Raw genomic sequence first — 14,648 nt, 5'->3', positions numbered from 1 at the left:
TCTTGCATATTGCAAGAAAAACGAACCTAATAGAACAAAATTCGGTTCAAGAGCCATAAAGTGTGCTTTTGTTGGTTATGCCAACAATAGTAAAGCTTATAGGCTATTATACTTAGAGTCTAATATTGTGATTGAATCTAGAGAAGTTGAATTCTGTGAGAATATGTTATGTGACAACAATTCTCAAGCTTCAACATCTCTAAAGGAGAATTTGTTATATGAGAACAATTCTCAAGCTTCTACATCCAAAGTTGATTCTCAAGAGGAGAATTCTCAAAAGGATGTAAAGAAACCCTTTGAACCTAGAAGAAGTCAAAGGCTTAAACATCATAAAAGTCTAGTAGTGGATGAGATAGATTCTCAACGAATTTCATTCTACATAGTAGAAGGAAATAGAGAGAAATTCATTAGGAAAATTCATATTGCTTCTTGTTGAGGATGATTCTAAGACTTATAGAGAAGCTATGCAACCGAGAGATAGTGCATTTTGGAAAGAAGCCATCAATGATGAGATGGATTCCATTCTTTCCAATAACACTTGGGAATTGGTAGACCTCCCACCGGGGTTTAAGCCAATTGAGTGTAAGTGGGTATTTAGGAGAAAATACCACACTGACGGCACTATCCAAACCTTTAAAGCTAGATTAGTAGCTAAAGGGTTAGGCAAAAAGAGGGTATTGATTATTTCGATACCTATGCGCTTGTTGCAAGAACAACTTCTATAAGAATTTTGTTCGCTTTAGCTTCTATACACAAATTGTATGTTCATCAAATGGATGTCAAAGCGACATTCCTTAATGGGGATCTCAATGAGGAGGTCTATATGGAACAACCCGAAGGGTTTGTCCTACCAAAATATGAACATAAAGTTTGTGGACTTGTAAAATCCTTATATGGATTGAAACAAGCTCCTAAGCAATGGCATGAGAAATTTGATCAAGCCATCGTGTCTAATGGGTTTAGACATAACAATGGAGACAAGTGTTTGTATTCCAAAACTTGTAAGGGATATGTGATCATTGTTTGCTTATATGTGGATGACATGCTTATTCTAAGTAATAGCATTAAAGGGATAGAAGAAACGAATAGGTTTCTATCATCAACCTTCAAGATGAAAGATCTTGGAGAAGTTGATACCATACTCAGTATCAAAGTAAAGAAACATAGTGGGGGTTTTGCGTTAGGGCAAGCCCACTATGTTGAGAAAGTATTGAACAAATTTAACCATCTCAAGGTTAAAGATGCCAATACTCCATTCGATCATAGTGTAAAACTAGAGAAGAATGAAGGAAGAGCGACGGCTCAATTGGAGTACACTAGTGCTATAGGGAGTATAATGTACGCTGCCCAGTGTACTAGACCTGATATAGCATTTGCGGTAAGTAAACTTAGTAGGTTTACAAGTAATCCAAGTGTGGATCACTGGAAGGCAATTGGAAGAGTCCTAGGTTATCTCAAGAAAACCAAAGGACTAAGCCTTCACTACTCCAAATTTCCTTCGATATTAGAAGGATATACAGATGCAAGTTGGATATCCAATCTTGGGGACAACTTGTCCACAACTGGTTGGGTATTTACACTTGGTAGAGGTGCAATTTTTTGGGGTTCCAAGAAACAAACATGTATATCTCATTCCACTATGGAAGCAGAGTTCATAGCTCTAGCTGCTACCGGCAAAGATGTCGAATGGTTAAGGGATCTGTTGATAGGGATTCCCCTAATCAAAGAAAATGTATCTACTATATCGATACATTGTGATAGCCAAGCGACATTGGCTAGAGCATACAGCGGAGTGTATAATAGGAAGTCTAGACACATTAGTTTAAGACATGGATATGTAAGAGAATTGATTCAAAGAGGAGTCATCTCAATATCCTATGTGAGAACAAGTGAAAATCTGGCGGATCCTTTCACTAAGCCACTAACGAGGGATTTAGTGGTTGCATCATCTCGAGGGATCGGACTTAAACTCCCTAAAGAGATTCACGATTGATGGTAACCTATCTTAACACTAGTTATTCAACTAGTATTAGGTTCAATAGGTAACAACAAGTCAATCAAGTGAATATTAGTTGTACTCAAAACAAGTTCCATCTGAGATATTGAGTACTTGTGTGTTACCAAGTGGAGGGTTAAAACCGAAAGGTTTTTTAATAGAATTCAGTCCTGTAAAGACAAGTATTTTTGGTAACGAAATACTGTAAGAATTCTACCGATATGGACCTAGGGGTGGTGCCGCCTTTCATGAGAATTGAGAGTATTCTCAAGAACGTCCATGAATGGAAAGTGCACATGGCCATTAACGGTGCAAAGCGAGACATAGAGGTCTCAAGTGAACATCGCAAATGTGTGTGTGTTATCACCGATTTGTCATCATGAAAAGATGGTTCAATGCCTAGTGCAACCTAATTTTCGACAAATTTTGTGATAATTACACTATAGTAAAGTTCAAGTTGAAAAACACTTTGCTTTATGCACTAATGCAATGACTCCTATAAGAGAGAGTTCTTATTTAATCAAGTGGGGGATATGTTATATTTCAAAATATAATGATTGATTAAATAAGTGTTACAATAGATAAACTATTTAATCTAGTGGGGGAATGTTATATTATTTTATAATATAATGTAATATTATATTATATTATAATATAATGTTTTAGATTAAATAAATGTGACAAAGTGTGTCACATATTGTAACATATAATAGAGAGTTACAATATTTAGATATATGAGATATATCCAAATAATGTAACATATTTGGTGTTACAAATTTGTAACTTCCAAATATTACCATTTATTGTGTAAAGTTGTTGTTACACAATATTGAGATGAATTTCATAAAGCCATATGTGATATGGCTGTTAGAGATATAATTTTAACCACAATAATGTGTTTTGGGAGTTACAAAATCATTTGGGAGGGTTTGGAACCATTTGGAAAAACAGCACATTTTTAAGTGCTGAAATTGGTCGGTGGCCGCGGCCATTGAATGTTGGTGGCCGCGGCTACAGGCCAAAAACTGACTAATTTTCAGTTTTTTCAATCTTTGTTGAACGGCTCAAAAAACTCAAACAACCCCCAAATCTCTTTTATAATTCCATATTAATCCAATTAAACATTGGTAATAGCCATGGGGGTTGGTGAAATTTGAAATTCAAAGGGTGTCTCTAAACTCTATAAATAGGAGCCTATAGCTCACTTGTAAGACACAATATTTCTATCCATTAGAGCACTTGGCTAGAAACACCTTGAGGCTTGATAATTCCATAAAGCTTTTCCAATATCTGAGAGAGATCCCTTAGTGCTTGAGTTAGGGGGAAATAAGCTTTTGGACAAAGGTTTCAAACCTTGTTCAAGTTGGTGATCCCCAAGACTCTTCACTTTGGTTGTGTGAGTGAGAGTTGCTTCTATTTAGTTTGTTTGTTCTTTCTTTCTATTCTATTTCTCTTCATCTTCATATTCTTCTCTTTTGTTTATTTGTATTTCTTGTTTTGAGTTGTAATCTTCTTTTCTTTATTTCAAACATTTTACTTTACTTGTAACATTTTGCTTTTAGTTGTATTTTCACCATTCTATTCTTCTTCTCTTCTTCTTGTTCTTTAGTTTATTTGTATTTTCAGTTATAGAGTTGTAATCTTATTCAATCAATCATTATTTATTTGTAATATATTGCATAGAGTTGTAATATTATTATCAATTTCCATTTAGGCAAAACAATTTTTCCTAACACAAATCACCCTGACCGCTTAGTGACCCAATCACTTCAGCATGAAGGTGTGGCCTACTGATGTGAAACATCTCCTCCATCACCTCCTTTGATGCGGAAGGCACATACTCTGGAAAAACCTCTGCTTTATCAATTGCTTCTCTCCCTGCTGACGCAGCAACAGAAGCCACAGGGGTAACCGGTTCCCCGCCTCTTGCTAGTGATGACACCACAAGGCTATCAGATCTCAGAGAAGTCAATCCCATCTCAGGAAGTTGTGGCATGGAGGGACGAACAAACAGCCCTTCACCAACATCCTCACCTAGGTCACTCGGCAAAAACACTGGCGTCTGCACCCCAGAAGACGTCAGTTGCTTTAGAAAGGTGTTGGGTGAATCAAAATTACTTTTCCCCTCCAGGAATACAATGATGGCCTCCCCCAAGGGTGTCCCAGTCGCTGTAGAGGATGCAATGCAAGCATCGACACCCAATATCTGACCGCCTACGGCCTTGGTAGCTTCTGATTTCTTACAAATAGGAGTAATTTTTGAAGTGATGGCTTGGCCCACATCGACTGGTCGAGAAGGACTGCCCGTGGTCCCTGAATCACCCCCGAAACATCTTCTAAAAAACGATTCTTATAGGAGGCAGAAATGGGGCGCTTCCCCTCTGATCCATGCCTATGGCCGACGTCAGAACCTCAAGTCAAGGCATAGACAGAAGACACCGCCTCTGCCAATCTTGTACCAGCAAGTCATCATGCATCCGAGTAGTAGCTGTCTCTTCTGACGGCTTGACTGTTGTAGAATACAGAGCCACAAGAGGCACGACGCTTTTCGGCCCTCTCCTAGAGAGGACCCCGGTGCAAAAGAGAAAGAGGACGGCAGAGGTAAAGGATCAGCTGGGGCAGGCCCCAGAGGCATCTTGGGTAAAGTCAGAGCTTGCCCAAGTGGTAATTTCCCATGCGTAAGCTTGGGGATTGTCAAAGAAGAGCCTCCGGTGGCAGAAACAGACCCTCTTGAAATGTGAAGCTTGGACGAAATACATTTCCCATTGTCCGAATCTTCATCAGAAGATTCTTCTTGAGACTTCCTCTTTCCCAAGGCATCCTTTGGCAGAGGCACCTATTGGAGAGGTTGGACTTGCAGAGCAGCAGAAGGCGTGGAAGACTGCCCGTGTATGCGAGAAAACCTTCGAGCCAAAGCGGATTTGTCAGGGACGATTCTACAACAGGGGGTGGGTTAGAGTCGTCTCTCTTCTTGCTCTTAGGGACCCCTTGGTGCTTGGCACATGCTGCGAAGGTCTCAAAGCACACCCTTTCATACTCGGTCTTTGATAATGACAGGGTCGAAGAAGCAGGGGGATACCTTTTTAAGAACATTCCCAATTGCTTCGCACGCGTAGCAGTGACCTTGGCAAGGGACATGTCACCCTTCAGTGTTCTAACTCGCATAGCCCTGAGATCAATTCGATCCAAAAAGTAGAGCCGAGTCATAATCTGCATGTAGTAAGCATTCATTACCCCTCTGATGCTGATGGCATTTTCTTTGGACTCGTGGAGGAGCCTTTTCTTTGTCTACAGGCTTTGTCTCTCAGGGCTCATGCTGACCTGAGGCCATGAGAAATCTGGAACATAAAATAAAATTGCAACACAGAGGACCAAATCAGTAGACAATCCTTTAAACGCAGCATATCTACACAAAAAGAGAGAAAGAACAAAGTAAAGACGAAGCTCACCTCTTATGAAAATCCTGGCTAGAAGAAAGATTTCTTAAGGCAAAAATTTGGGGTACCACACACCTTCGACCGCAAAGAAATACTTGTCCCAATTCCTTTGGGAGCTGTCGAAATCGATGAAAATTGTTCGGTCTTTTTTGGGAGAGAGGTAGAAGGTCTTCCAGGGCTTGCCTTCTATTGCTTTATTCGTTGATTTGGTACAACACGCGTAGATATCATCCGATTGGATGTCGAGGTTTTTGAGAGCTCCAATCATTTGAGCCCCAACTATGGATTGAATGGCATTTGGGAGAAACAGAGAAATGTGAGCCCCATAATTTTAAATTATCTAGACCAGCAAAGCAGGAAGAAGAAACCAGAGCCATTCAATGTGCCTTAGGCTCATGACGATCTCACTGGGTTTGACCACATCTTTAAACCGCCATTCTTTAGCTCTGAATCCGTGAGCATTCAGACTGTATCATTGTCTGGGATGTCGAACGATTTGCGTATATGGTCGAGTGCAGCTTTGTACCCTTCGCGGTCCACTGGTTTAGGAGATGAACGAGAAGACATGGTTAGGAAGATTGGGAGAATGATTGCCTATGGGAGTGAAGGGGAAAATGATCTTAGGATTTTTTTTTTATTTTTTCCTGTGTTCCTCTCTGAAAAAGTCGAAGTAAGAAGATTTGAAAATGAAGTAATTTGAATTGGAACAACAAAGTGGGAGAGGAAATACCATAATCGAGTGCAATACTCGGTAATTGTGTTTACATTTAATTCAGAATGACATTTGTCAGGGAACAATGTGATAATGCGTTTGCAGCACACCTCGATTGACGGGAAGCGACGTCGTTGGGCGAAAATTTTGGAGATGAAGAGTCGGCCCAAGGATCGAATGGTTTGGTGTGCATACCACATTCGAAACTCGGGTCGGGGGGCATCTGTTGGGCCCAAAATATTCGGCCCAAATGGCTTTTCCATTTTAAGTAAGTTGAAGCGGAGCATTTTGGCCCCTGTAGAAGCTCTAGGGTCAGAAGCCGTGGGTCAGAGGCAGTCTACGCCTCTGCCCTCTGCATACTTAATAGATTCGAAAGCATTTTGGAGGGAAATTCAGTTATTCCTCCAACCAATCAGGGAGCAAACCTAACCAACTAACCACCTAATATTTTTATTCTATAAATATCGAGTTCTCATTTAGATGAGGGATGAAAAATCTGACTTAAGCATCGAAGTTTCTTTCTTGCAGATACTCCCCGATGGTTCGACGATCAGCAGAGTCATCTTCATTAATGCAGAAGGACCGGAGAGCCAGGATTTGTTGGCAAGTACCTCCAGATTTATAAAGACAAAGTTGTTGCATGAACACTCACCTTGTCACAAGAGGTTGATCACTATGAGACAAACTACTTGGTTGCTTAATACCCTGTGTGTCCAAAAGAGCAGTTGACACCTCATCTACAGTTAAAGTGTTCTTTCCAACTAAAATTGTAGTCACCAACGTCTCATATGATTTTGGTAGAGAGGCCAACAAAATAATAGTTTTATCTTCTTCGTCAATTTTAACATCTATACTTAACAATTGATTTATGCACTTAAATATCGTATATCAAACATTAAATATAGCAAATTAAATTTTTTAAAACCTAATTAATTAAATCAAGATTAAAATACTAATTAAATCTAATAACATATAATACATTATGCAACATTAGTAATATTATTTTTAAACATGATATTATTTTTCAAACTACTAAAAGATAACAGACCAATAATCTGATTTATTTATTTATTCCAAAAACTAAAACTAAAAAGAAAATCTAATAATAAACTATATATTTAATAAAATTTTCTACTAAATTAATTTTTATAACCTAATTAGATTTTAAATAATAATTTATTTTTTTAATAAATTTAATCACAATTATTTATTAATGAATAATATTAATCACACATTTTTTAAATAGAAATTAATAATACATTATTGTGGATAAATATGTGAAATACTTGTATGTGTTTAGCCTTACTCTAATCCTTCCAAGAAGAGATCTGGTTTGAAACAATTTGGATTTTCCCCTGTGAGTCACTTGAATTCTTATATTTTTCATTCTTTCGTGAATAGAAAGATCTCCGCTTCGTTTTTCTTCCAAGAAGAGATCCCAACCCATTGATATTGGCCAAGCATGAGCTTTAACTCATTCTTTCACTATGATATGAAAGGACTAGCAAAGATATTAGGCAAGCGAGATAGATCTTTACGATAAAAAAAACCTTGCCTTACTTCTTCCTTTATACCTTTTTAGACCATATTTTTTTTCAATTACCAGTTCGGATCTTGTGTTTAGACAAATGATTTTTTGAACCCTGTGTTTTGTAAAATGGTTCAAATAGAACCCTAAACTCGATTTTGGTCAAAGTTTTCTGAGCTAAAATTATAAATAATTCACCAAACTAATAATTTAAAATAAAAACAAAATTATTTTTCCTAACAACTGTGTTATTATATTCAATTTTGTCTTCATTTAAAATTAGTTTAGGGGTCTATATTTGAACTATTTTACAAAACACAGAATCTAAAATAAAATTTGTCAAAATATAAGATCTAAACAAATAATGAGATAAAACACAAGGCACATTTTAATAATTTATACATATATAGTCATTCTCCTATCTTTTAAATTGGTTGGCCCAGCTTCTTGTCACTTTCATGTGTTTCGTCTAATTAATTTCCTTTGTTCTCTGTATATATTATTATTATTATTATTATTATTATTATTATTATTCATCTTCTTTCCAATTCAGTTGGTTTTTATTGACCGTAGTTCTTTATACATTCAAATGATCAATTAGTCAAATTCGGACACTAGTTTTATTGTTTTATACTTTCAACAAGTCAAGGTGAAAAGTGATTAAATTAATTTGTAATGGACTAAAGTAATCAGCCCTCAAAGAATTGTCTAATAAAATAAAATACTATATGATTTTATTTATCATAGTTACTAGGACTGTTCATCAAATCCAATCTGCACTAATTTGCTCATATCTAATACAATTTACACTAAATGCAGATTTTATATTTTGGATCAAATCCAATCTGCACAACCCCTCATATCAAATCCGCATAAGTACGAAATGGATTAGTTATTTAGTACAGTTATTTTCTTAATATTAAATTATTTAATTATTTTCACTGAAATATTTATTTTTTCTAGTAACCCATCCAAATTAATAAAATACCTAAATAATGAAATGAAACATTATTTTAAATTTAAACCTCTAGCAACAAAATAAGCAAAATTCAAGTCAAATGTTATGATCCATTCAACAATTGCTTAAGTCTAAAAAAAATCAGCAAACAACTAACTCTTCAACACCCTCAGAAAGACAATAAACAAAAACACAAATTTAAGTCTCCAATGACACAAACAAGAAGCTCCAACAACACCAAACAGAAAGCTCTGCACAGTCATCACCATCATCTACATTCATAAAGTTTGTATTAAAAAAATTGGTGGACATCATAATAAATACTTGTAATTTTATTTAGTGCCATAAATGCTACAAGAAAATAAAAAAAGGCTCTTAATTACAACAAAGTCAAATAATGAATAATATATAATTATTATTAATAACAAATTGACATATGAAAAGCCTGAAGAGCAAGTCCAAAGTCTCCAATAACACAAAACAACAGGCTGAAGCAACTCATAATCAACAAATAGAAAAATAATAATTAGTCAAAATGATACTAATAATAACAAACTTAATCAAATATATTCATATATATTTATATATATATAGATTAATTGTATATTCCCCGTTGCCCAAATAAAACCATATAAAATAATCAAATACAAAAAACCAGACAAATACAAAGCAGTAAAAAAACGAAAGAAATACAAAATGCCATCTCAGAAATAGTGACCAAACTAACCCACCACAGTCTCTCATGTGAATAGTATTTATAAATTCTAATTTGTGGTTATGACAGTGTAAATTGTAGTCATTTAGAACATCCCACAAAATTTCAAGAAATTATGAATAATTTATGTTACCGAAAATAAGGTTCAAACAAGTTGTTGCATGCATATGTATGTACTAAAAAATAGGCACGCATGAAAATTTTGACAATTTGAACATTGTTTTCAGTACCGAAAATTATTCAAAGTTTTTTAAAAATTTGTAGATGTTCTAAATGAATACAATATACACTTTAATAGTAAAAAATTAAATTTTATAATTATCCACACACTACAAAAAATCTTAGTTTTAGTCACAACAAATTTTGTGACTAAAAACAAAAAATTTGTGACTAAGGAAAAATCATTATATCTATGTCATCACTAAAAAGTCCGTGGCTAAAAGTATTAGTCACAAAGATCATAATTTGTTGTCACTAAATTTATATTTAGTCACAACAAACTTTATCACTAAAAATAATAGGTTGTGACTAAAACTACATTAGTGACAACTTGTGATTAAGTATGACTTTTTAGTCACAAGTAATTTTTTGTTGTTACTAAAAGTGGCATTTAGTCACACAAAATATATGTTGTGACTAAAAAGTTGTCACTAAAGATTGCCTTTATTTGTAGTGACATGCAAAACCAACTTTTATCAACATCGGTGTTGACAAAACACTTTCAATAGCATAGTCATATTTCCCTGCATATTTGACAAAATTGAGAAAATATTTTTGGCCGAGTAAGAAATCTTTTTACCCGGGTGGAAAAATTAAAATATTGTATAAGTTAACTAGACAGTATATGTAAAGGTAAAAAAAAATGTATAATAATTGAATAATCTAAACGTTTTTCGTAGAAAAAATATAGACAGCGTACATAAAAATCAACTAATAATAAAAACTCACCAAAGCGGCATAAAAGTATAAATTTCTACAAAATAATATAAAATATAAAATTTACATTAAAAGAAAAGTCAGGGGCATATATCTATAAATGAAGATCACCTGAATGCTTAGCCACTTCATAAGTAAACTAATAATAATAATAATATTCTGTGCTTTAATTTCTCTTAGTAGAGCTCTGTCTATATCTCCATATCTAATAAATATGGCTACAAGTGGAGTAGTGAGTGTTGATTGGTCAAGTAATAACAGAGTTGTGAAATCCAAATATGAGTTTGCGGTGAAACCGAGTGATGAAGAAGTAGTAGTGGACTCTGATGACTCTGAGTATTCAATCCCCACCATTGATATCTCCCTTCTCACCTCTCCTGACCTTCATCAACGCTCCAAAATCCTCCATGACCTCCACAAGGCATGTCAGGAATGGGGTTTCTTCCAGGTAAATATATATATATACACGTACACATGCATGATAATTCATATAAACTTATTTAGTGCATTCTGTTTTCTTCTTCGGGTGGGGTTTTTGTGTATTCCCTACTCGTGAATAATTTTCGACGTATTTTTTTTTAATATATGACCGTATATTATTTTCTACGCGCATAAAAAAAATTAATCATGCATCCAATAATTTGTCTTGAACCTAATTTTCAGCACTATAGGTAGGATACTTTAAATAACTACAAAATACACGGTTTTTAAAATAAAAAAAACACTCCAAAATCTATTTAGGGAACAGGAATACATGAGTTCTACTGGTGGAGCTCTTTTTGAAGATCGTATAGTAGAATCTCCCCATATATTTACACACACTCGTATATATGTATGATGTTGTTTCTATTATGATGATGATGATTCAGTTGATCAATCATGGTATTTCGGAGACTGTAATGAAGAAAATGATGGAAGCGTGTGAGGGTTTTTTCAACATGAGCGAAGAGGAGAAGAAAGAGTTCCAAGGGTCTAGAGATGTGTTGGACCCTATCAATTGGGGAACTAATTTCAATTGCAATACAGTTGGTAAGAAATTCCTTATTTGGAGGCAATTTTTGAAGCTCTATGTTCATCCTCAATTCAACTCCCCCTACAAACCACTTGGTTTCAGGTACTACTACTATTAATTAATTAATTTAATTAATATGTCACTTATTTATTATTATTGTTGTTAATTAATTAATTAATTAATTTCAGTGAGGTGGCAGAAGAATATTGTAAAAGAACAAGAGAAATATGTGGAGTGTTAATGAGAGCAATGTCTGAGACATTAGGGTTGGAACCAAATTGCTTAGAGAAGGCAACGAATTGGGATGAAGGATGTGATGTGTTGGCTTCAAACTATTATCCAACTTGTCCAGACCCTGACCAGGTTCTTGGACTCCCACCTCACACTGATCCAGGCCTTATGAATCTTCTGGTCCAAAACGACGTCGGAGGACTTCAAATCCTTCACAAATCAGGAAAATGGGTTCAATGGAAAGCCATGCCTAACACCATTATTGTTGACCTTGGCGATCAAATGCAGGTACGTGTATTCATTTTTTTTTTATATATATATGTATGTTAACGTTGATGATTTATTATTATGTGACTCTATACAGATTCTTACCAATGACCTGTACAAGAGTGTGACACACAGAGCAGTGGTGAACAACAAAAGCACAAGAATATCAATAGTGTCAGCACATGGACCAGCGGTGAACGCCAAGGTTGTACCAATACCAGAGCTTTTAGAAGCATTGGGCCAAGCCCCGGCTTATCCAGGGATTCCATACAATGAATACTTGCAGCTTCAACGAACCTCCCACTCTTTCCTCAAATCCACTCTCGACATAATAAGATTGGAATCATAATCATAATGATATTTCAACCCACTTCATCGATGATCACTACTTCCACCTTTATTAGCTTGGTTCTATATTTATATATACATATATTTTTATGCTTTTCCTGTTGTGAAAAATAATCATGAATGCATGGTTGTCTGTTTGAATTATATAGTAGTTTATTTGATGTAATAAGAGTGGGCATGATTCATGACCAACCTAGAGTGAGTTGTATTATGTAATATATATATATATATATATACAAGTATATATATATATATAAGTGTTTTGTGTATTATAATAAAGGTAAATTTGCCGCTAAAATGTTAAGACATCTGTTAGTTTAGTGAGCATTGTTTCAGTTGGTTGTTCTGCTTTGTAAACTCTCTCATTTTTAGCTTTTCTGTTTTGGTTGTTTCTTATTATGTAAGGCTACCTCTATACAAGTAAAGGGTTTCTCTAATCACCTAATTCATTCGATTGAGCTTTAAAAGTAACAAAACTTTAATTTTTCTTGTATTATGTAGTTACCAACTTTTTGTGGTGTTAATGTACTTAAAACGTGTGTTTAATTGTGATTAAATACCAAAAAAATTTTGCGGTGAAAGTACAAAAATGTTAAAATAATTAAAAAAAAATTATTTTTTTTGCCATTTTTTAATACTATGGCAATTTTAAAATATAAAAAATCATAAAAAAAATATGTTATTTGATTTTAAAATTAAAACCAAGTTTGCCACAAATAATAATTAAAATTAAATTTTTTCCCTTTCCCCTTGTTCCCTTTTCTTCTTACATATTAAACGTGTCACCAAAATCCATTTATTTTCGTGTCGTGACCCAAATTGTCACCCCTATAATCACTACAAGAAAATAGACTTTTGCCGGCACAATTCGTAATTGCGCCGGCAAAAAAAACCATTACCGGCGCAAGTGGTGAAATGCGCTGAGAAAAACTAGGTCCTCTGCCGGCGCAAATGAGCGCCGGCAAAAGTTTATCATAAAATTTCAATTTATAAAGAAGAGACTTTTGCCGGCGCATTTCACCTAACGCGCCGACAAAAGTCAACGTGGATATTAAATTGATGCACATTTTTAAAGAGGCAGGTAGCCAGACTTTTGCTGGCGCGTTTTGTTGCGCCGGCAAAAGTCTCAAAATGCGTCGGCAAAAGTATACTTATTTAAACGGTGTCGTTTTGCATTAGGGTTTTTCTGATAGATTTTTTCCAGTGCAACGCAACGCGCCGGCAAAAGTCATAACGATATACTACAACCGCCTGAGCCTTCTTCTCCATTTTTGCAATTTTCAATTTTCTCTTCCCCTTCTTCCCTTCTTCAACGGCACCACCACCACCACCACCCCCACCCTCCACCACCCCCACCAGCCGCACCCCGAGCCCACCCACCCCGACGGCACCCCACCCCACTCGAGCCCCACCCCGACGACAGCCCGTGCCCACACTACAAAAAACTTGACTTTTAGTCACAAAAAAAGTTGTGATTAAAAGTTTAAAATGTTGTGACTAAAAGTTTTAGTCATCAAAAAATATTATCACCACGTTATCACTAAAAAGTCTCTGGCTAAAAGTTTTAGTCACACTAAAAATATCGTTGTGACTAAAAGTCACTTTTAGTGACAACAATTATTTGTAACTAATAGTCATCACAATTAGTGACAACTTTCTTTAAGCCACAACACATTTATTTTTAGTGATGATTTTAATTATCACTAATATTTCTTTAGTGACAACAAAAAGGTATCACTAATACTTCTTTAGTGATAATTTGTTGTTGTCACTAATAGTCTTTTAATAAAAAAAAATCGTGAATATATTTAATTAAAATGGATAAAAAGATAAAAGGATGACCAATCAATGCAATTTTTTACACAACTAGGGAAAAAACCTGAATATAATAGCAAGTAACCACATTCATTAGCATCAAGAAAGTTAAGCATATTGTTATACCACTAATATCTAAAGTATTACAGCCAAATTAAGTATGAGACCAGCTGAGAAAAGCTAGCCAACAAGCTGAGAGTTCAATCACAGATAATGTATTTTATTGGGAACCAAAAAAAGATTAAAATCCACAAACATCAAAGCCCATTAATAAAAAGAAAAACAGAATCCATTGGATTAGTGATCCTTCTCTTGAGCCTTCTCTCATCTTTATCACCCTTCTTCTTTACCTGCAACATCTTAATATTGTTATACTTAGAGACAAAATAGTTCATGTTACATTTTGCCTCAAAATTATTTTGAACTTACCACCACTTTAGCACAAGTCCTCAATATCATTCTCAAAAGACTTTGGTGAGTGACTGTGCGATTGTGATGATGAACAATTCATTTGTCTCATAAATTTGAACTACTACTACTACCAAGATGGAATGCAAAACATTAAGCCAACTTTACCGCATCTTGAACTCTAAGGCGAGTACCCTGTTGTCCAACTACAGTGGCAGCTAGGCAGCCCATGCCTCTCAATTCTAACATGCCTCATAACAGACCGTACAAAATGCCAGACGCATA

At 35.2% G+C, this 14,648-nt stretch overlaps 1 protein-coding gene across 1 annotated transcript; it reads left to right on the top strand.

Annotated features, from left to right (window-relative positions):
- The first annotated feature begins 10,433 nt into the window (after positions 1-10,433).
- On the top strand, positions 10,434-12,531 carry LOC133790143 (2-oxoglutarate-dependent dioxygenase 19-like). Its single transcript, XM_062227683.1, has 4 exons — positions 10,434-10,730; positions 11,152-11,396; positions 11,483-11,813; positions 11,890-12,531. Exons 1-4 carry the CDS (start codon positions 10,497-10,499, stop codon positions 12,139-12,141), a joined length of 1,062 nt encoding a protein of 353 aa, XP_062083667.1. The 5' UTR covers positions 10,434-10,496; the 3' UTR covers positions 12,142-12,531.
- Positions 12,532-14,648: the final 2,117 nt, after the last annotated feature.

Source organism: Humulus lupulus, chromosome 7 (genome assembly GCF_963169125.1).
Source record: "Humulus lupulus chromosome 7, drHumLupu1.1, whole genome shotgun sequence".
Classification (NCBI taxonomy): Eukaryota; Viridiplantae; Streptophyta; class Magnoliopsida; order Rosales; family Cannabaceae; genus Humulus; species Humulus lupulus.
The sequence above is the reverse complement of the archived record's forward strand: the minus strand, read 5'-3'. Positions and strand labels throughout refer to the sequence as shown.